Raw genomic sequence first — 21567 nt, 5'->3', positions numbered from 1 at the left:
GGGGACAAAGATCGTACTTTTTGGAGAATGTCCTCTGGTCTGATGAAACAAAAATAGAACTGTTTGGCCATAATGACCATCGTTATGTTTGGAGGAGAAAGGGGGAGGCTTGCAAGCCAAACAATACCATCCCAACCGTGAAGCACGGGGGTGGCAGCATCATGTTGTGGGGGTGCTTTGCAGCAGGAGGGACTGGTGCACTTCACAAAATAGATGCCATCATGAGGGAGGAAAATGATATGGATATATTGAAGCAACATCAGTCAGGAAGTTAAAGCTTGGTCAAAAATGGTCTTCCAAATGGACAATGACCCCAAGCATACTTCCAAAGTTGTGGCAAGATGGCTTAAGAACAACAAAGTCAAGGTATTGGAGTGGCCATCACAAAGCCCTGACCTCAATCCTATAGAAAATTTGTGGGCAGAACTGAAAAAGCGCGTGCGAGCAAGGATCCTACAAACCTGACTCCGTTACACCAGCTCTGTCAGGAGGAATGGGCCAAAATTCACCCAACTTATTGTGGGAAGCTTGTGGAAGGCTACCCAAAATGTTTGACCCAAGTTAAACAATTTAAAGGCAATGCTACCAAATACTAATTGAGTGTATGTTAACTTCTGACCCACTGGGAATGTGATGATAGAAATAAAAGCTGAAATAAATAATTCTCTCTACTATTATTCTGACATTTCACATTCTTAAAATAAAGCAGTGATCTTAACTGACCTAAGACAGGGAATTTTTTATTAGGATCAAATGTCAGGAATTGTGAAAAACTGAGTTTAAATGTATTTGGCTAAGGTATATGTAAACTTCCGACTTCAAATGTATGTGTCTCTGACTTGAGCACTGTGTAATGGTAGTGTGGAACTGAGTGCATACTAAGACTGTCATGCATATGTATTTGGCCATGTGTGGTTAACTTCTTTGGGGTAGGGGGCAGTATTTTCACGTCCGGATGAAAAGCGTGCCCAGAGTAAACGGCCTGCTACTCAGCGATAAAAGCTAGAATATGCATATTATTAGTAGATTTTGATAGAAAACACTGAAGTTTCTAAAACTGTTTGAATGATGTCTGTGAGTATAACAGAACTCATATGGCAGGCAAAAACCTGAGAATAAATCCAACCAGGAAGTGGGAAATCTGAGGTTGGTCGATTTTCAACTCAGCTCCTATTGAAGATACAGTGGGATATTGGTAATGTTGCACTTCCTAAGGCTTCCACTAAATGTCAACAGTCTTTAGAACCTTGTCTGATGCTTCTACTGTGAAGTGGGGCCGAACGAGAGGGGATTGAGTAAGGTCTGCCATGAGCTGAACATGCGCTGAACATGCGCTGACCATGCGCTGACCATGTGAGAGCGAGCTCTGTTCCATCGCACTTCTGAAGACAAAGGAATTCTTCGGTTGGAACATTATTGAAGAATGTTAAAAACATCCTAAAGATTTATTCAATATTTCGTTTGTCATGTTTTTACGGACTGTAATATAACTTTTTTAACTTTTCGTCTGTACTTTCCGCTGGACTTGCCCACGCGTCGTAAGTTTGGAAAGTGTACTGAACGCTAGAACAACAAGGAGGAATTTGGACATAAATTATGGACATTATCGAACAAAACAAACATTTATTGTGGAACTGGGATTCCTGGGAGTGCATTCTGATGAAGATCATCAAAGTTAAGTGAATGTTTATAATGTTATTTCTGACTTCTGTTGACTGCACAATATGGCGGATATATTTTGGTCTTGATTGGGCTCCGAGCGCCGACCTCAGATTATTGCATGGTTTGCTTTTTCTGTAAAGCTTTTTTGAAATCTGACACAGCGGTTGCATTAAGGAGAAGTGCATCTAAAATTCCATGCATAACACTTGTATTTTTATAAACATTTATAATGAGTATTTCTGTAAATTGATGTGGCTCTCTGCAAAATCACTGAATGTTTTGGAACTACTGAACGTAACGCGCCAATGTACACTCAGATTTGTGAATCCTCTCTTTGGCTGGAAAAATGGCTGTGTTATTCTGTGAATAGGCCCTCACCGAACATAATCGTTTGGTTTGCTTTCGTCGTAAAGCCTTTTTGAAATCGGACAACAAGTGTATCTTTAAAATGGTGTAAAATACATGTATGTTTGAGGAATTTGAATTATGGGATTTCTGTTGTTTTGAATTTGGCGCCCTGCAGTTTCACTGGCTGTTGAAGAGGTGGGACGCTACCGTCCCACGTACCCTAGAGAGGTTTTAAGTGTGTGATCGATGCCAGCTGTGCTGGAGTATGCTGTAGGCACATAACAGCACCAGTTGAAATCCCACCTGTCCTCCAGGTCTCTGTGCTGTGATTCCAGGCTCTTGTGGGCACTTTTCAGGCCTCCGTGTTTGCCAATGAGGCCCTCATACTCCGAGGCCTGCCTCTCATGCAGGGCAGCCAACTTCTCATGGTCCCTCAGTAGCATCTCATAGGTGGACCTCAGGTCCTCCCTCTCCCTCACCACCCCCTCCTTCTCGTTCTCCGTGCTGGACTGCTGTGTCGCAAGCTGGGCATTCTGGGCCATGAGAGTGCCGCTCTGGGAGTTCAGGGTGGAGTTCTCCACCTAAAGGGGAAACAAGACATCTGATTGGACATCTGTGCCGTCTGAACTCAGTTACTCAGAAATGCCCTTAACTATGTCTGTTTTTTCAAGGCTTGTGTCATGTCCTTCTAGGCATTGCATTGGATTAGATTATCCAGTTATGTGGGGGAAAAAAACAGGCCGATAACCTCACAAAACAATTTGAATAGGTGTAGGTGTCGGTTCTGAGCAATAGGGGGCACTGTGTACCCAGACAGCCTGTCCATCCGGTTGAGACGTCGCATGTTCTTGTTCGATTTGGATATACATCAGTGGTCAAATGTTTTTTGAAAGTACAAATTCCCAAGCACAGACATGTTTAAAGTTAGATTTGACATGCAGCAGAATGCAGCCGAATCCTGTTCAGATGTAGATTTTACGACCCAAGATTTTGTTGAACCGCTGCCATAAAATACATCAAAATAGATGTGGCTTATGAGAGGGCAATTCTCTCTAGCCACATGGCAGTGGAGAGACAGAGCTTGGGGAGGGTTTAAACTACAATATTGGCTATCAATGTAGTGTAGACAAGGCCAGCGTATAGGGTGCAGAGCACAGCAGTGAATGAGCAACAGAGGGAACCAGGGCTTAGTGGTTAAAGCGTTGGGACAGTAACTGAAAGGTTGCTGGATCTAAGCCCCAAGCTGACAAGGTAAAAATCTGTCGTTCTGCCCGAGAAGGCAGTTAACCCACTGTTCCCCGGGCGCCGAAGACGTGGATGTCGATTATGGCAGCCCCCCGCACCTCTCTGATTCAGAGGGGTTGGGTTAAATGCAGAAGACACATTTCAGTTGAATGCATTCAGTTGACTAGGTATCCCCCTTTCCCTTACTTGTAGTTTGGCATTCTGGGTCTGTAGGGTGGTGTTGTTCTCCTGTAGAGATGCAGTCTGTCTCTGTAGAGCCAGAATCTGAGCCTGCAGGTTACTGCTCTGGGTCTCCAGCTGCTTCAGGTTGGTATGCAGGGCCTGCTTCTCTGCCTGTAGGGTGGCATTCTGAAAATGACAGACACACACACAAGATTAACGCATGCATTAATTATATACAGAGGCCCTTCACACTTCATACAGAGGCCCTTCACATACTGTATCAAAGATTACTATTTTGACTTGTTGATTAGATTGAGTTTACTTACGTTTCTCTCCACCTCGATGAGGCGGTCTTTGACCTTGAGCAGTTCCCGGGTGGTCTCGTGGCTCTCCTTCTCCCACTTGTTGACCGCCTGAGAGTCCTCCCTGTCCCCTCTCCTGGGGGGCGAGCTCTGCACCATTCTCTCCTCCTCCTCCCTCTGTCGCAGGGCCTCATAGTTCTTCTTCACCTGGAGAGGTCAAAGGTGAATGGGTTAAACCTCCATCCCCCAAAATATGCCCTTACTTAAGAGTTCCATCTCTGTTCTGGCACCTCAGCGGCAAGGGTTCTAGTTTTTGTCACAAAGTTAAACATGTGCTGCGGAAACTATTCTCTGGGTTTTCTAGGCTCCTGGTGCCTCATGAATAGATAACACAATGGAAAAGGAATTAATAAATAATGAATTGCCTCAGAAGCATTTGAGTGTTTCTCTGAGTCACGCGTTAAAGAAGCATAACACAGGACCTCTCTGGGATAATGTTTTTTTGTACAGATGTTCATTGGGCTGCTGTTCTATATTGTTTAGGACTCACAGTTTTGAGCTCCTGGCGCAGTTGTTGGTTGAGGTTGGAGGACTCCTGCAGTCTGGCCTCCAAGGCTGCTATCTTCTCCTCCTTGATCTCCAGAGTAGATTTGAGAGTGGACTCTAGCTTGAACTCCAGCAGCTTGTACCTGCACATAATAGACATTCACAATCATTAAAAGACCAAGGATCTTTCCTGGATAGAATTCAATGTCTTGACACTGTATTGTTGGCAGAGTGTCTACTATGAACCTTAATTGATGTGGTCACAATTATTTATGGGGGGATGGGTACCTTTGAGCAGCAGCATAATGGTTTGTCTGTGTATTACCTGTCGTCGTCAGAGCTCTGCTCGTCCTGCAGCAGCCTCTCCTTGTTGAGGCCTATCTTCTCCAGCTCGTGGGTCAGTTTCTCCAGGTCATTGTTCATCTGCTGAGTCCGCAGTTTCTCACTCACCAGTTCCTGAAACATCAAACGCCAATCCAGAGTCACTCTACATTCATAATCCCTAGAATTTAATCCTTTATTAATGAATAATCCAATCTAAATGTACTTAAATGGAACATAGTTGAGTTCCATGTTTAAGAAAAAATGTTGGCATAGTGCTCTGGTTTTACTACTTCTGGCATAACGCAGGTGCAATGATTATAGCTGAATTTAAAGATTAGTCCCAAAATGTCAGGAATTAAGTTTTCTAAATATTTTACTTTCAAAACACAGAAATACAGCCAGTATGATGCATTTTGCATATATCTTGAAAACTTGATTGCTGACATGCAAAACATTTTGGGACTATATCAACAATGGACTAATGAAACAAACAAATACCAAAAGAGTTTTCCTTTAAATCAATATTCTAAAATGTACATTTGAAGACTTGTGGGCATTCACCCCATGCATTACCATTACAATATATATACTAACATTACAACATGCATCTCTAAGGTAGTCACTACATCATTACCTCTCGCAGAGTGACCAGGGTCTTCTTATCGATGGTGGCCTGTTTGACCAGCTCCTTGTTCTCCTTCTCCAGATCTTTGAGGCGGTTGCAGGAGTCCTTGAAGGAGGTCATCTCCTTGCCCAGCAAGCGGTTGTCCTTCTCCAGGTGGCTGATCCTCAGGTTGTCCTCGTCCATCTTGGAGTCCCTGATCTCCGCCTGCTGTCTCAGCCTTTTGTTGTCCTTCTCCAGGTGCTTCTTGTCCTTCTCCAGCTGAGAGCTCTCTTGCTCCAGAGTCTTATTCTCCTGCTCCAGCTGCTCCAGACGTTTGCTGGAGATCTTCAGTTCCTCCAGGCTCCTCTGCAGGCTCTGGTTTTCCTGCTCTATGTCCTGCAGCTCCCCCTCCAGCTGCTGCATCTTGCGACTGCTGTTGTCCAGGGCCTTCTGCAGCCGCTGGTTTTCCGTATCCAGGCCCTGGTTGCTCACCTCGAGCCTCTCAGTTTTCTTGGAGGAGGCCTTGAGCAGCTCCAGGCTCCTTTTCAGCTGGCTCCTCTCACTCTCCAGCTCAAGGTTCTCCAGCTCCAGCTGAGCCGCCTTGTTCCCAGCCGAGCGGAGCACCTCAGCAGTCCTGCGAAGCTCCAGGTTCTCCTCGTCCAGCTGGGAGTTCTCCTTCTCCAGGGCCTCCAGCTGGAAGGATGTGCTCCGCAGGCCGTCCACCACCTTCTTTAAACGACGGCCCTCTGCCTCCAGCTCGGAGTTCTCCTTCTCCAGAGACACCACCTGAGGATTTAGGAGAATATGGGAACATTTATCAACAAAGCACTTTTCCTCATTCAAACTCCCATCTACTTTATACAATAGGAGCTGCACAACAAAGAAATAAGTGACTCATTTGGCACACAATAGACACCAGGTATATTGACAACTATAAGTGAAGTTTACAGCCACCAATGCACGCAGGGGCCGACCTTGTCACAGGTGATGCCCAGACTGGCTACTCGTTTCTGCAGGGCCTCGTTCTCCCTCTCCAGCCGCTGCGCCTCCACCTCCAGCTCCTCGGCCCTCTCGCCCTTATCCTTGTACATCTCCAGGTCCTTACGCAGCTGTTTGCGCTCAAACTCCAGCTTGTTGAGCTTGGAGCTGGTCTCCCGGATGGACTCGTGCAGCACGCGGTTCTCCTTCTCCACGTCTTTGACCCGCGCCTCAGCGCCCACCTGGGAGCGCTGCCTCAGCGATGAGACGGTCTGGGTCAAATGCTCGTTTTCCTGCTCCAAGCCTTTCACCTGGAACATAGAGGATGTCTGAGTGGCGCTATGGGACAGCTTCAACTCGAGTCATGCTTCAGTATGGTGTTAATATGAACAGAGCCCCAGAGATTATCTGACCATGAAAAACTCTGCTCTTATAATACCCTAGGGTCCTGAATTTGTTCTAATCAGGTCGAGTAGTCATGAAAAGTTCCTGGCCCTAGCTCTGAACCCTGTAGTGTAGGTTCACCAGAGATCTGTTCTTCTACTGTAAACCTCATCAATCTAAACTCCCTGTGTCTGGGGCCTCATTAGATTCTGTCGGCTTTCATTACCCCCCCAAGCCACACAGAGCTCTTCAAACTCACTGGGAGAATGCAAGCACAAAGACTACGCTCTCCTAAGAAAATCATTATGGATTTGGATTGAGTTAAGTAGCAATGTCGTTTTGAGTTTCTTGGAACAAGACCAGAACAAGGTCAAATCAGTACTTTGACCCGCCTAAAATGAAAGGCTGTTTGTGTCTTGAGCATGGACATGCATGCCTCTGTGTGTGTGTGTGTGTGTTTGTGTGTGTGTGTGTGTACCTGTCTATCTGCATTCTCTCTCAGTGTCTCCAGGGTTTTCTCCAACAGAGCCTTCTCCTTCATCAGGTCGGTGCTGAGGCTCTCTGTACTGCACAGACTCTCCCTGCCTGTGTTCAGCTCACTCTCCAGCTGCACCAGCTGCAGGCACACACAGAGAACGCACTGTTACCATGGCACCCAGTCACTTATATCACAGACAATGACACTATGCAGTACCACATCATTACACATCACAATTGGACTCAATTACATTGTAATCCGGTCAATGAAATTGAAGAACCCACTGTTCTCAATTTAATTTCCTGATTTGCCAAAATAAAACTGAATTGACTATGATACAGACATTTATATTTCTCTAATTACAGTGGCTCCGTGTTGTGATGCATGTCCTATATTAAAGAGATGCGTAAGCGACTCCATATCGCCCTTCCCATGAACACCGGCTCCAATCTCTGTTGTCTCCTCTCCCCTCCGGAGGATGCTCTGTCAGACTGCACAAGGTAATTACCACTCATGTCACTCACACCCTCTACAAAGGGAAGGGCTGAATTATCTACAAATAAAAGCTTTTCACTCGAGCCGCTTCATCCTCAGTCTGTTCTCTCCCTCTTTCCCATTTCTGCTCAACGCATGACGCACAAACACTGTGGCACCAACAGCAACTACAAGCGCACTGTATACACATACACACACCATTCTTCAAAAAGCAGGCGGACTATTACTAATCATATCATAGATATATACTCACAAGCACTTCATTACGTCAAAGCAGCTTAACTCAAAATTGCCTTCTTATTGCTCCTGCTTGGATTCACTTTTAAATGAGCTCTTTTACAGACAGAGTGGTGTTGCCTAACTCTGTTTCGCCTGAGAAATGCACATTTCATGCATTTTATGTGGAGTGCACAGAGAAGGCTTAAGTGTCTGAAAATAGCCGAGAGAGTTAGCTTGGAGAAACCTTCAAGTGTCAAGTCTGAGAAATAATAAGAAATGATCTTCAGGATTTACTCAGTTCTTTCAACTCCCTCTGTTGTCATGGATCTATGAGTCCTGAAAGCCAAGTCCTGGGGTGAAATATAGGGGGCTGGAGAAAGATGCTAGTGTACTGTAGGGTTACAGAGCAGGCAGCCATTGTTATGTTGTTGATGCAATAAGGAGCCAATGTGGAGTGGGCAGATGATTGATGGGCAGATGAGGGCCCATGTTTAGGCAGCAAGTGTGAAGACGTATGGGACAATTGTAAAAGCTGCTCTGACCTTCTGGGTGAGCCTTTGGTTCTCCTTGTCGGCCTTGAGGCGGTGTGCAGGGGCGTCCTCGCTGGCAGAGCCCCTCAGCTCCTCTACGGTTTTCAGCAGGGCCTGGTTCTCCTTCTCCAGCTTCAGCAGGCGGCTGGACGTCAGCTCATTCACCTCGTGGCCCAGTGACTTCTGAGGCACTGCACAATGAAACCAACTCTATGTTAAACACACAACATACTGCACCGAGAGACTGAAAACAGCCATCACTAGCACAGAGAGGCTGCTGCCTATATACACAGACTTGAAATCATTGGCCACTTAAATAAACGGAACACTAGTCACTTTAATAATGTTTACATTTCTTGCATTACTGATCTCATATGTATATACTGTATTCTATACTATTCTACTGTATCGTAGTCTATGCCGCTATGACATTGCTCATCCATATATTTATATATTCTTAATTTCTTTACTTCGATTTTTGATTTGTGTGTATTGGGTATATGTTGTGAAATTGTTAGATATTACTTGTTAGATATTGTTGCACTGTTGGAACTAGAAGCACAAACATTTCGCTGCATCCGCAATAACATCTGCTAAACACGTGTATGTGATCAATAAAATTTGATTTGATATGCTAAAAGGTACTGTTCTAGTGTTGGGGAACTTCCTAAAGGGAAGAGGAAGTATGGGACATCCCTAAATGTAGATTTATATCAGTACTGTAGTTACTGAGGAAACACACAGTGTTTATCCTGATCCAAGACCAGTTAAACAGTATTCCAAATCCAGGCCCGTTGCTAATCTGGGTCTCGGATTCATTAAATATTAATTACAGGAGCTAATCATGTGTAAATAAACCCTGTCCAATCTGTTGTGTGTGTGTGTGTATGGTGGGCCAGGGCTGGGGTTGAAGCCAGAGCCTACTGCTGCTCACCCTCTGTCAGATCAGGGGTCTTGGAGAGCTGCTCCAGCTCCCAGCCCAGGTGGAGAGACTCGTCCATGCTCTGTTTCTGGGCCATTTCTAGCACCAGGTTCTCCTCTAGCAGCTCCTCAATACGCTTCCTGTCCATGTCCCGCTCCTGATGCACATAGACAAACACACAACGTACTGTCAGGATGGCTATACAATTTACTAAACCTTAAAGCCGATTTAAGGTAATTCCAGCGTTTGCATTGACAGTACAGCATTTACTGCGATGCAGCCTCTGTAGAAGTCAGGGCATTCATACTTCTTGTGCTTTGCAGAGCAGTTGTAAAGGAAGTTGTCAAGGAAGTGAGATTGCGTTTATACAGGACCTACCGCCCCCACCTATCATCAACCAATCATGTCAACGCAGAGCTATACGGAGCCCTCCGGTTTGTTACAAAATTTGGAAGGTGCACGACAACGCGGGTACGTAGCTTGATTTGGCCTCCGCAAGCCTCCGCAATTGCATCACACCCTCCGTATAGAGCCTCTGGATCACATTTCAGGATCAAGCATAAATTGGCTTTTACAGTGAGAACCTATTCAGTACAGCATATGGGATTTTATTCAAAGAGAACCTACAAAATGGTTCCATAAAGTGAAAATATACAAACATACCAGCATGTCTGTTAACTTTAATCCCACACAAAACACAGACTTTCATTCTCAATCTTTCCCTCACCATTTCCATGTCGTGGATCTTGGATTTGAGCTGCAGGCTCTCTTTCTCCAGTTCGTGGAGTTTGTCAGAGCGAGCCCTGGTTCCTTCTAGCTGGTCCTCAAGCATGGCCTTGGTCTCCAGCAGAACCTGGTTGTCCTCCTTCAGCTCCTGTAGGGCCCAGCAGAGAGCAACATCATCAGCCCTATCACGTCTAATACACGGGGCTCACAACATTCAACAAACATTGGGGAAACAAGTCAATACATTTATGTTACACCCAATGGATGCTTCATTGACACGTCAAGCTTGTTGGGTGCTGAACTGCTATTTATTTGTTTGGGTATACCTCCACTCTAGCTTTATAGAACTCAATGTCATGGAGCCTCTCCTTGTAGCGTCCCACTTCACTTTCCAGCTTGTCCACTCTGATGGCCTTCTCTCTCAGAACGTCCAGCTCGTCACGATAGGCCCTGGCAGAACGTGCATCTGACAACAACTGCAGGCTCTGGAGGGTACAAACAAAACACTTCATGTCAGTGTCACACACATTCAAGATATCTGTTTTCACAGACTTATTTCCCCTGAGTGTAATAAACATTAAGAACACCTTCCTAACATTGAGTTGCACCCCCTTTGACCTCAGAACAGCCTCGATTCGCCGGGGAATAGACTCTACAAGGTGTTGAAAGCGTTCCACAGGGATGCTGGGCCATGTTGACTCCAATGCTTCCCACAGTTGGGAGATCCTTTGGGTAGTGAACCATTCTTGATACACACGGGAAACTTTTGAGCGTGAAAAACCCAGCAGCGTTGCAGTTCTTGACGCAGACCGATGCGCCTGGCACCTACTACCATACCCCTTCCAAAGGCACTTGAATCTTTTGTCTTGCCCATTCACCCTCTGAAAGGCACACATACACAATCCATGTCTCAAGGCTTAAAAATCCTTATGCAACCTGTCTCCCCTTCATCTACACTGATTGAAGTGGATTTAACAAGTGACATCAATAAGGGATCATAGACTGACCAGGTGAAAGCTATGTCATGGAAAAAGCAGGTGTTCCTAATGTTTTATACACTCAATGTACATGCATTGCGCACATGCATAATTCATATTGGTAAACAAACACACCATAGATTGAGTAGGTAGATGCGCACGCACACACACACACACAGGGACAGACTAAAGCTCCTCTTAGTCAATAGGGTCATTAGCCAGTAATCCTCTCTGGAAAGGGGATTTGAAATGACCCCACACACACACACAAGCACCTCTGCCATGCTGTTGCTGTTGTCCCTACTTTCTAGCGCTGCGAATCATGTTTACAGCAAAGACTATAAATAAAAGAACATCTTTGCCTACATCTAAGGAGATAGCCAAACTATAGATAGCTCAGCCACTAATTGGTTAAGGGCATTAACCTCATGATTAAGAATGTCAAATAGGAGGCGGTGGAGATGGTTTGATGTGTTGTATAACCTTGAGAACAGTCAGGGCACAACAGGTGACATGTCTTATAGGTGGAGCTTTTGTCCAGTTGTCGGCGGGCCAGCTCTGTGTGACAGGCTTGTAAATCTGGATTGATGCCTAGCATAGCTCAGCAGCATGGTCGGTGCGTAGTTTGTGTGTGAAAGTGTGTAGCTGGAGATCAGAAGAGACATGTTTGGTCCAAGGCAGACTGTGTATTCGTGTATTAAGTGGAGTCATGCTGGTGCTAAATTGTGTAATGTGACGTGGACTGGGATCTCTGACATCAGCTGTAATTGACTCCCGGTGATTACTCAGCTGTGAGGTCTCAGTCTGCTCTGGGGTTGGACGGTAATGTGTTATGTTGGGCTATATGTTGTGCTAGTTTCATCTTTCTAATGCATTGTTGGAAATCTGTTCTATATATCTTCGTGCTTTAGTAGCTAGGTTTGTTTTGTCCAGTACCTCTTGCTGAATCCTCTTGTTCTCAGTCTCCATATTGTCCAGCTCCTGTCTACAGTCCAGGAGCTGCTCACTCTTCTCCTCCCTGAAAGACAGAGCGAGCGAAAGAGGCAGAGAGCGAAAGGAAGAGAAAGAGAAATATCTTCAATCACACATGTACGCATTTTTTTTTTTTAAACACACAAAAATATCCTTCCTCACAAACAAGACCATAACTGTCCCACACAGTTGTTATTCTTATAATATTTTTTTCTTGACATTTTTCTAATTTGGCACAGAAACTAAAGGCCATGAGTAACTTGGTCAAAAAGAAAGGCACCGATTGGCCTATATTTCCAGTAATATACCCTCCGTTTGCAACCCTAACCATGACTAATTTGCTGTTATTTGGTTAATGAGAAGTTTTTCAACAATTTTCCAAAATGGAGGAAAATATATGCTGACAGACCTTATGGGTCCTTGAGGGAGATTTGTTCAGCATGATGAAATACGCCTACATACCAAGTTTCAAGTCTCTAGGTCAAACAGATGGCGATTTGAGGGTTTAAGTGAGACTGCTTATAACAGCGGTAGGTCCTGTATATGACCCAACTGTTAGGGTTGCAAACGGAGGGTATATTACTGGAAATGTTTAATGTTTACCAGTAAACTACCAGAATGTTGGTCTCTTTCAAGGATTTGATCTATCACAAGACATTTAGTGGCACTTTTGGGTACTTCAGATTATTACAGGTGTCTGTCCCTCTGTGTGGCATTATTTATGTAAAATATGGAAATAATTAAAAATGATTTTCAAATAAATAATGTCAAAGGTGTAAAACACTTCTAAATATAAACCAACTTAGTGAATGTTTGTTATTTTACAAACTTGTTTATTTTACTCTGTTAATATGTATTTGTTGTGAATGTTTTGGTGTCAAACTGGTGGCAGTTATGAAAAATGTCAATAGCGGGAAGAGTTGCAGAGTTAATTGAAAATAATGCCATCATTGATTAGATGCTTTTTTCCTTAATTATTTTTCTCTTGAAACATACGGTCTATCTACCAGAAACGAATGGAAAATATGGACACAAATTAATACTATATATGAATACGTTTTAAGTTATTTAAGTATAAATTACCAAAGTTACAATAGATTGTTAAATCTCAAAATTACTGAAGAATCCAGTAACTGTGGTAAATTACCGATAGCTTTGCAACCACATCTCTTGACTTAGTTTGAGAAAAATGTAAGGGATTGGTTAAGAGATGGCTGGGTTATTGATAAAAATCAGTATATCAGATTTTATATGTCCATATAAATCCTTTGTAAATCCACTTCCCAATGGCCCATCAACTTGAAACCTTCTAGGGTCAAAGACATTACCATGATGAACCATGTTAAGATTGGCATTGATATCTTAAAGAAAATAAGGAAACTTAAATTTACTTTTTGGAATATATAACGCTAATGCTGAAAATAAATAAGAAAATCTGCTCATGGACTAAAAGGTCAGATTCACTCCAAATCTGGTCTTTGAATTCATCACAATAGTCCCTGAAGTGTTTGAGAAAATAATGTTGATGCATTCAAAGATGGCCACACTATACCAGTAGATGCATATTAGCACATACGCTAAAAAAAACACGTTTGTTTTCTGGGTTGGGAGATGGCGAGATATTGCATATCCAGTATTCTATTTTATACATCTGTCGATGTCATTGCTATTATATCACTAAGTACTGGCTGATGTGGGTGGGGTACAGTAGTAGTCTACAGTAACGTTACAGCAATACTGAATGACAAAGTAGGCTTGTCACTACTAGCTAGTGATATGGGGTTGATATGGGGTACAGTATAACTGAATGACAGTCACCACCCTACTGTTCTGTAATTCATTGGTCTTGAAATTGTTAAATTAACATTAGGGAGACACACCACGCAGATGGACGGCGGTATACCTTTTAGCCAGTAGTTCTGAAAGTAGCACTAATGAGCCAAAAAGTGGTCCCCGAAAAGTGTCTCTCTCTCGCGCTCATTGGCAAATGCTGGTTAGGCCTCTTGCTAGCTGTCACTCAAATGCAAGGGGTTGAAGCTCATTGGCTAGAACTCAAATTGCTATGGGGCTCGATTCGCCGGGGAATATGGCCCACGTGCGGGGAAATGGCGCGGCACAGCTTCAAGAAAATAGTAGTTTCAAACTAGGGATTTTGTGTCTAATTGAGTTAGACAGTAATTCTGCATGTGTGAACTAAACATCCAGCCCAATGCAGGAGGTTTATAAAATTATTTCTTAGCCGTCAAAGGACTGGCACATGTCTTTAAGGCTAAGCTAATCGTTAGATCCTTTGTAGGCGCGTCAGTAAATCTCCGAGCTGTTTCCCTAAACCATCGTTATTAACGTTGCACTTGAAAGTGATCATAATCTAATGCCTGCCTCAGACCACTCAAACCATATAAGTGCGTCGTTAGATGCTTTTTTTGCCCTCCCGCGTCACTTTATACACAGAAGAGCTCTGCTAAACATAGAATCACATGCTTTATCAGTCTCTCTGTGACAGCTGATAAGTTCAGAACAAAGTTGACTACAAAGTTGCCAATGATACAAACAAGTGACATAAAAACATGTTTCAAATGAAAACAGATGACTGCATTAAAATATAAATACAGTAGGCTATAGGCCTATTTCAATCCTATCAATTTACATTTAATGTGCAATAAATTGAGTTATATTTTGCTGCTTGTAGGCTAGTTAGGCTACTGTCTGTAATTTGTCTCATATTTCATGATGTGTAGCCTAACATGTGCGCAATGATTTTTATTGGGTAAGCATTAGAATAAGCCGCCTCACAATTTGTTCTTCAGCTCTCGGCAGCCCCGTCCTGTAATTGGCATGTATTGGTGCTCGTACACTTAGGCCCTAAAGATTAGGCTTACGCACTAACGCCAGATAAAGAAAATACATGTAGCTTCATATGAATTGTACAAAAATTCTATACTACATGGCATACTACAAAAGTACATACTACAAAAGTATCTGCTCGTCGAACATCTCATTCCAAAATCATGGCTATTAATATGGCGTTGCCCCCCCCCCCCTTTCCAGAAGAGCTTCCACTCTTCTGGGAAGGCTTTCCACTAGATGTTGAAACATTGTTACAGGGACTTGCTCCCACAGCCACAAGAGCATTAGTGAGGTTGTCATTCCAATTCATCCCAAAGGTGTTCAATGTGGTTGAGGTCAGGGCTCTGTGCAGGCCAATCAAGTTCTTCCTCACCGATCTCGACAAACTAACCATTTTTGTATGGACCTCGTTTTGTACACAGGGGCATTGTCATGCTGAAACAGGAAAGCCCCTTCCACAAACTGTTGCCACAAAGTTGAAAAGCACCGAATCGTCTAGAATGTTATTGTACGCTGTAGCGTTAAGATCTCTTCACTGGAACTAGCCCGAACAATGAAAAACAGCATGTAGCGTTCTCCTGGCATCCGCCAAACCCAGATTCGTCTGTCAGACTGCCAGATGGTGAAGCGTGATTCATCACTCCAGAGAACGCGTTTCCATTGCTCCAGAGTCCAATGGCGGCGAGCTTTACACCACTCCAGCCGATGCTTGGCATTTCACATGGTGATCTTAGGCTTGTGTGCGGCTGCTTGGCCATGGAAACCCATTTCATGAAGCTCCCGACAAACAGTTCTTGTGCTGACATTGATTCCAGAGGCAGTTTGGAACTCTGTAGTGAGTGAGTGTTGCAACCGAGGACAAGATTTTGATGTTCTTCAGCTCTCGGCAGCCCCGTCCTGTGAGCTTGTGTGGCCTACAACTTTGCGGCTTAGCCATTGTTGCTCCTAGACGTTTCTAATTCACAATAACAAACACAGTAGACCGGGGCAGCTCTATCATGCAGAAATGTGACAAACTGACTTGTTGGAAAGGTGGCATCCTATGACGGTGCCACGTTGGAAGTCACGGAGCTCTTCAGTACAGGCCATTCTACTGCCAATGTTTGTCATGAGAGATTACATGGCTGTGTGCTCAATTTTATACACCTGTCAGCAACAGGTGTGGCTGAAATACCCAAATCCACTGATTTGAAGCGGTGTCCTCATACTTCATTTTTAATGCATTGTTTTCTCTTGAGTCAAACCGCGCATTACTAACACACATGATAAAGCAAGTTAAACGTTTACAAAAAGACAACGTAAAAAAGCTCCATGTGCCTAGTGACTGAACGCAAAAAAAACAACAAAAAAGAGAGCATAGCGACATGATCACACAATTACCTGTCCGCCACTCACGTAGTTTAGCTGTGTGATTATTATCACTTAAGGTAATTCTTTGTCTATCTCAGGAGAGGACGGACATGCATGACTTTCTGCTCTCCTCCCTGCTGAGAACGATCCGGCCCCAGCAGCGCAGACATCTGCCAGCCACGCCACCACTGCCCCTGAAAGCTTCTCCCTGACCGGCAACAAGACAGGAGTTCGTCCTGGACCAAGGCCACGGCCAATGGCTGTTGATTGGCTACTGGCCAAGCACCACAGGGAGAAAGAGATCCAGAAGCGGGTGGATACCTCGGGCCGTCTGTACAAGTTCTGCCATCAGCCACTGAAAGGCCCTAACAGCCCTCCAACACATACCGGCTTCCCTGGAGTGTCAGGAAAATATCTACTGCCTAGCCCAAGTGTACATGGTATTGGAGGGAGATTCAACAGTCTGCCTTTTATAAGACTGGAAAACAGAGATGGATGGTGGAGAATGGGGAGTGACTCAACAGACACGCAGAAATAAAGAAGAGCTGAAGATCTTTCCATTGATGGATGTGGTTTGTTTGATTTGCATTTATTTGACAGGTACTGTTCATTCTATTACATTACTTGCCGTGCCTTCAGAAAATTATTCATACCCCTGGACTTATTCCACATTTTGTTGTGTTACAGCCTGAATAAAAACATGTACTGAAACACAGAAATATCTCATTTACATAAAATCCCCTTAGGCAGCAATTACAGCTATGAGAGCATTGCACACTTGGGATTGTACAGTATTTGCACATTCCTTTTAAAATTCTGCAAGCTCTTTCAAGTTGATTGTTGATAATTTCTAGACAGCCATTTTCAAGCCAATTTAGGTCAAACTAACTAGGCCACTCAGGAGCATTCAATGTCGTCTTGGTAAGCAACTCCAGTGTATAATTGCCCTTGTGTTGTAGTTTGTCCTGCTGAAAGGTGAATTTGTCTCCCAGTGTCTGTTGGAAAGTAGACAATCAGGTTTTCCTCTAGGATTTTGCCTGTGCTTAGCTCTATTCCATTTATTTTTATCCCCCAAAAAACTCCCTAGTCCTTGTCAATGACAAGCATACCCATAACATGATGAAGCCACCACCATGCTTGAAAATATGAAGAGTGGTACTCAATGATGTGTGTTGGATTTGCCCCAAAACATAACATTTTGTATTCAGGATAAACATTTAATTTCTTTGCCACATTTTTTGCAGGTTTACTTCGGTGCAAACAGGATTCATGTTTTGGCATATTTTTATTCTGTACAGGCTTCCTTTACACTCTGTCAATTAGGTTAGTATTGTGGAGTAACTAAACTCAGCAAAAAAAGAAACGTCCTTTTTTCAGGACCCTGTCTTTCAAAGATCATTCGTAAAAATCCAAATAACTTCACAGGTCTTCATTGTAAAGGTGTTTAAACACTGTTTCCCATGGTTCAATGAACCATAAACTATTAATGAACATGCACCCGTGGAACGGCCGTTAAGACACTAACAGCTTACAGACGGTAGGCAATTAAGGTCACAGTTATGAAAACTTAGGACACTAAAGAGGCCTTTGTACTGACTCTGAAAAACACCAAAAGAAAGATGCCCAGGGTGCTTGCTCAGCTGCGTGAATGTGCCTTAGGCATGCTGCAAGGAGGCATGAGGACTGCAGATGTGGCCAGGGAAATAAATTGCAATGTCCATACTGTGAGAAGCCTAAGACAGCGCTACAGGGAGACAGGACGGACAGCTGATCGTCCTTGCAGTGGCAGACCACGTGTAACACCGGCACAGGATCGGTACATCCAAACATCACACCTGCGGACAGGTACAGGATGGCTACAACAACTGCCCCAGTTACACCAGGAACACACAATCCCTCCATCAGTGCTTAGATTGTCCGCAATAGGCTGAGAGAGGCTGGACGGAGGCCTTGTAGGCCTGGTGTAAGGCAGGTCCTCACCAGACATCACCGGCAACAACGTCGCCTACGGGCACAAACCCACTGTCGCTGGACCAGACAGGACTGGTCTGGGGCGGTGTGTCACAGCATCATCGGACTGAGCTTGTCGTCATTGCAGGGAAGACATCCTCCCCCCTCATGTGGTACCCTTCCTGTAGGCTCATCCTGACATGACCCTCCAGCATGACAATGCCACCAGCCATACTGCTCGTTCTGTGCGTGATTTCCTGCAAGACAGGAATGTCAGTGTTCTGCCATGGCCAGCGAAGAGCCTGGATCTCAATCCCATTGAGCATGTCTGGGACCTGTTGGATTGGAGAGTGAGGGCTAGGGCCATTCCCCCCCAGAAATGTCCGGGAACTTGCAGGTGCCTTGGTGGAAGAGTGGGGTAACATCTCACAGCAAAAACTGGCAAATCTGGTGCTGTCCATGAGGAGGAGATGCACTGCAGTACTTACACCAGATACTGACTGTTACTTTAGATTTCTACCCCCCCCCCCCCCTTTGTTCAGGGACACATTATTCCAGTTAGTCACATTTCTGTGGAACTTGTTCAGTTTGTCTCAGTTGAATCTTATGTTCATACAAATATTTACACCTTAAGTTTGCTGACAATAAAACACAGGTGACAGTGAGAGGACCTTTTTTTTGCTGAGTTTACAACGTTACTGACCCATCCTCAGTTTTTCCTATCACAGCCATTAAACTCTGTTTTAAAGTCACCAGCGGTTTCCTTGCTCTCCGGCAACTGAGTTAGGAAGGACGCCTGTATCTTTGTAGTGACTGGGTGTATTGATACATTATCCAAAGTGTAATTAATAAATTCATCATGCTCAAATGGATATTCAATGTATTGCTTTTTTATTTTTTACCCATCCAGGTTCCCTTTTTTGCAAATTCACTTCTTGACTGAGGGACCTTACAGATAATTGGTCAAATGGGGTACAGAGGTAGTCATTCAAAAATCATGTCAAACAACTATTATACACAGAGTCCATGCGACTTGTTAAGGTTTTACATTTGTAAAGATTGTGTCTAGTCCAATGACACAAAATCTAAATTTAAAGCCTTATTCTAAAATGGATTACATAGTCTTATTCTAAAATGGATTACATAGTCAGCCCCCCCCCCCCCCCCCCCATCAATCTACACACAATACCCCATAATAACAAAGCAAAAACAGGTTAAGAATTGTTGGGAAATTTATTACAAATAAAAATTAAACTGAAGGGAAAAAAAGAATCACTTTAACATAAGTATTCAGACCCTTTACTCAGCACTTTGTTGAAGCACATTTGGCAGTGATTACAGCCGAGTCTTCTTGGGTATGATGCTACACACTGGCTGGGCTACTCAAGGACATTCAGAGACTTGTCCCGAAGCCACTCCTGCGTTGTCTTGGCTGTGTGCTTAGGGTCGTTGTCTTGTTAGATGAACCTTCACCCGTCTGAGGTCCTGAGCGCTCTGGAGAAGGTTTTCATCCAAGGATCTCTCTGTACTTTGCTCCAATCATCTTTCCCTCGATCCTGACTAGTCTCCCAGTCCTTGCCTCTGAAAAACATCCCCACAGCCTGATGCTGCCACCATGTATCACCATAGGGATGGTGCCAGGTTTCCTCCAGATGTGATGCTTGGCATTCAGGCCAAAGAGTTCAATCTTGGTTTCATCAGACCAGAGGATCTTGTTTCTCATGGTCTAAGTCTTTACGTGCCTTTTGGCAAACTCCAAGCGGGCTGTCATGTGCCTTTTATTGAGGAGCGGCTTCCGTCTGGCCACTCTACCATAAAGGCCTGATTGGTTGAGTGCTGCAGAGACTGTGGTCCTTCTGGAAGGTTCTCCCATCTCCACCTCCCTGACCAAGGCCCTTCTCCCCCACTTGCTCAGTTCAGCCGGGTGGCCAACTCTAGGAAGAGTCTTGGTGGTTCCAAATTTCTTCCATTTACGAATGGAGCCAACTGTGTTCTTGGGGATCTTCAACCTTCAATGCTGCAGACATTTTTTGGTACCCTTCCCCAGATCTGTGCCTTGACACAATCCTGTCTCGGAGCTCTACGGACAATTCCTTGGATCTCATAGCTTGGTTTTTGCTCTGACATGCATTGTGAACTGTGGGACCTTGTATAGACAGGTGTGTGCCTTTCCAAATCATGTCCAATCAATTGAATTTACCACAGGTGGACAATCACATTGTAGAAACATATCAAGGATTATCAATGGAAACAGGATGCACCTAAGCTCAGTTTCAAGTCTCAAAGCAAAAGGTCTAAATACTTATGTAAATAAGGAATGTTTTTTTATTTTTAATACTTTTGCAAAAATGTCCAAAAACCTGTTTTCACTGTCATTATGGGGTATTGTGTGTAGACTGATGAGGAAAACATTTTAGAATGACGCTGTAATGTAACAAAATGTGGAAAAAGGGGTCTGAATACTTTCTGAATGCACTGTATATTAGTTTATTGCTAGTGTGTGCAAATGAACAAATACCAACATTTTTATTCTAAATTGCTGTGAATGTCTTGAATAAATCAATTGCTATAGTGTGTGAAAAGGTTTGTTGTACAATGGATTGTGCTCTAACACTATCCTAAATATGCTTTTGATTTCAATAAAGTAAACCTCAACAATTTGAGAGATAAACATGGTAATGCCTTCACTGACTGCACATAAAGATATCATGTAGGAACTAAAGTGCTTGCTTTGTGTCCTATGTATCCCGTTTATTGCTGCTCACAGCTATATTTATTTCTGTTTTCTCTAAAGTAGTCTTGAAAAACTGGAATTTTTACTTAGGCCATGTAACTCATTGGTTAGTACAAACCAAGGTGTTTACCCAGCAGATAGGAATCCATGGACCTCTGTCCTTACCGGGTCAGGTCAGCTTGTTTACTTCTGCCTGTGTGGGTTGGGGGCATGGTTAATTACCAAATTATATACAGTGCATAGTGGATTATATTTGACATTCTTAGGAGCTATTCAGACTCTGCAGGTGAGGATAATTCATTTATATGTGTAATGAACAATTGACATGAGTGTGTGAGTACATCTTCTGTCTTTTTGATCACATGAAAACAACCTGATTTGTACTTGGGAAAAAAGAACCAAGCATACATTTCCTTCAGAGGCAAGTCAATGAACTTGAGTGGGAAAAAACAAAAACGCCTGTGTGTTATTTTACAACTTCAACTGTGACAGAGCAACTCTTTCCTCAGGACAACAAACATAGCTCAACTGAAAATATACAAAGTAGGACCACAAACACAACCTACAAATGACCTCACAATAAGCTCCCCTATGACATGCAAATCTCTAACTGTAGAGCTGCCTTGCTTTAGTTCCACCAGCTCTTTATAACAGAGCAAATCCAGATCACCAGATGTTAAGTGAGCAACAGGCCAACAGATTCCTTTCCTCGCTCCGTCTCTGACTAGACGGACTTCAAACCCCCTCAACCCAGATTTAGCAGCAAATAGAGCTCATCTGACAAAATATTCGACTGTTAATGGGTTTGCGTG

General features: G+C 43.7%; 1 protein-coding gene across 1 annotated transcript in view; it reads right to left on the bottom strand.

Moving 5' to 3' along the window:
• Positions 1-21567, bottom strand: part of LOC120046601 (girdin-like) — an 86587-nt gene that overhangs the window by 17945 nt on the left and 47075 nt on the right. Inside the window, exons 9-21 of the mRNA XM_038991971.1 lie at positions 11839-11920; positions 10252-10410; positions 9927-10073; positions 9212-9356; positions 8281-8468; positions 7034-7162; positions 6168-6482; positions 5224-5979; positions 4591-4721; positions 4270-4408; positions 3744-3926; positions 3442-3603; positions 2314-2591 (exon numbers count right to left, since the gene is read on the bottom strand). Of these exons, the coding sequence (XP_038847899.1) occupies positions 2314-2591; positions 3442-3603; positions 3744-3926; positions 4270-4408; positions 4591-4721; positions 5224-5979; positions 6168-6482; positions 7034-7162; positions 8281-8468; positions 9212-9356; positions 9927-10073; positions 10252-10410; positions 11839-11920 (2814 nt within the window). The remainder of the gene's footprint in view (positions 1-2313; positions 2592-3441; positions 3604-3743; positions 3927-4269; positions 4409-4590; positions 4722-5223; positions 5980-6167; positions 6483-7033; positions 7163-8280; positions 8469-9211; positions 9357-9926; positions 10074-10251; positions 10411-11838; positions 11921-21567) is intronic.

This window comes from Salvelinus namaycush, chromosome 4 (assembly GCF_016432855.1).
Source record: "Salvelinus namaycush isolate Seneca chromosome 4, SaNama_1.0, whole genome shotgun sequence".
NCBI classification, from domain to species: domain Eukaryota; kingdom Metazoa; phylum Chordata; class Actinopteri; order Salmoniformes; family Salmonidae; genus Salvelinus; species Salvelinus namaycush.
The sequence above is the reverse complement of the archived record's forward strand: the minus strand, read 5'-3'. Positions and strand labels throughout refer to the sequence as shown.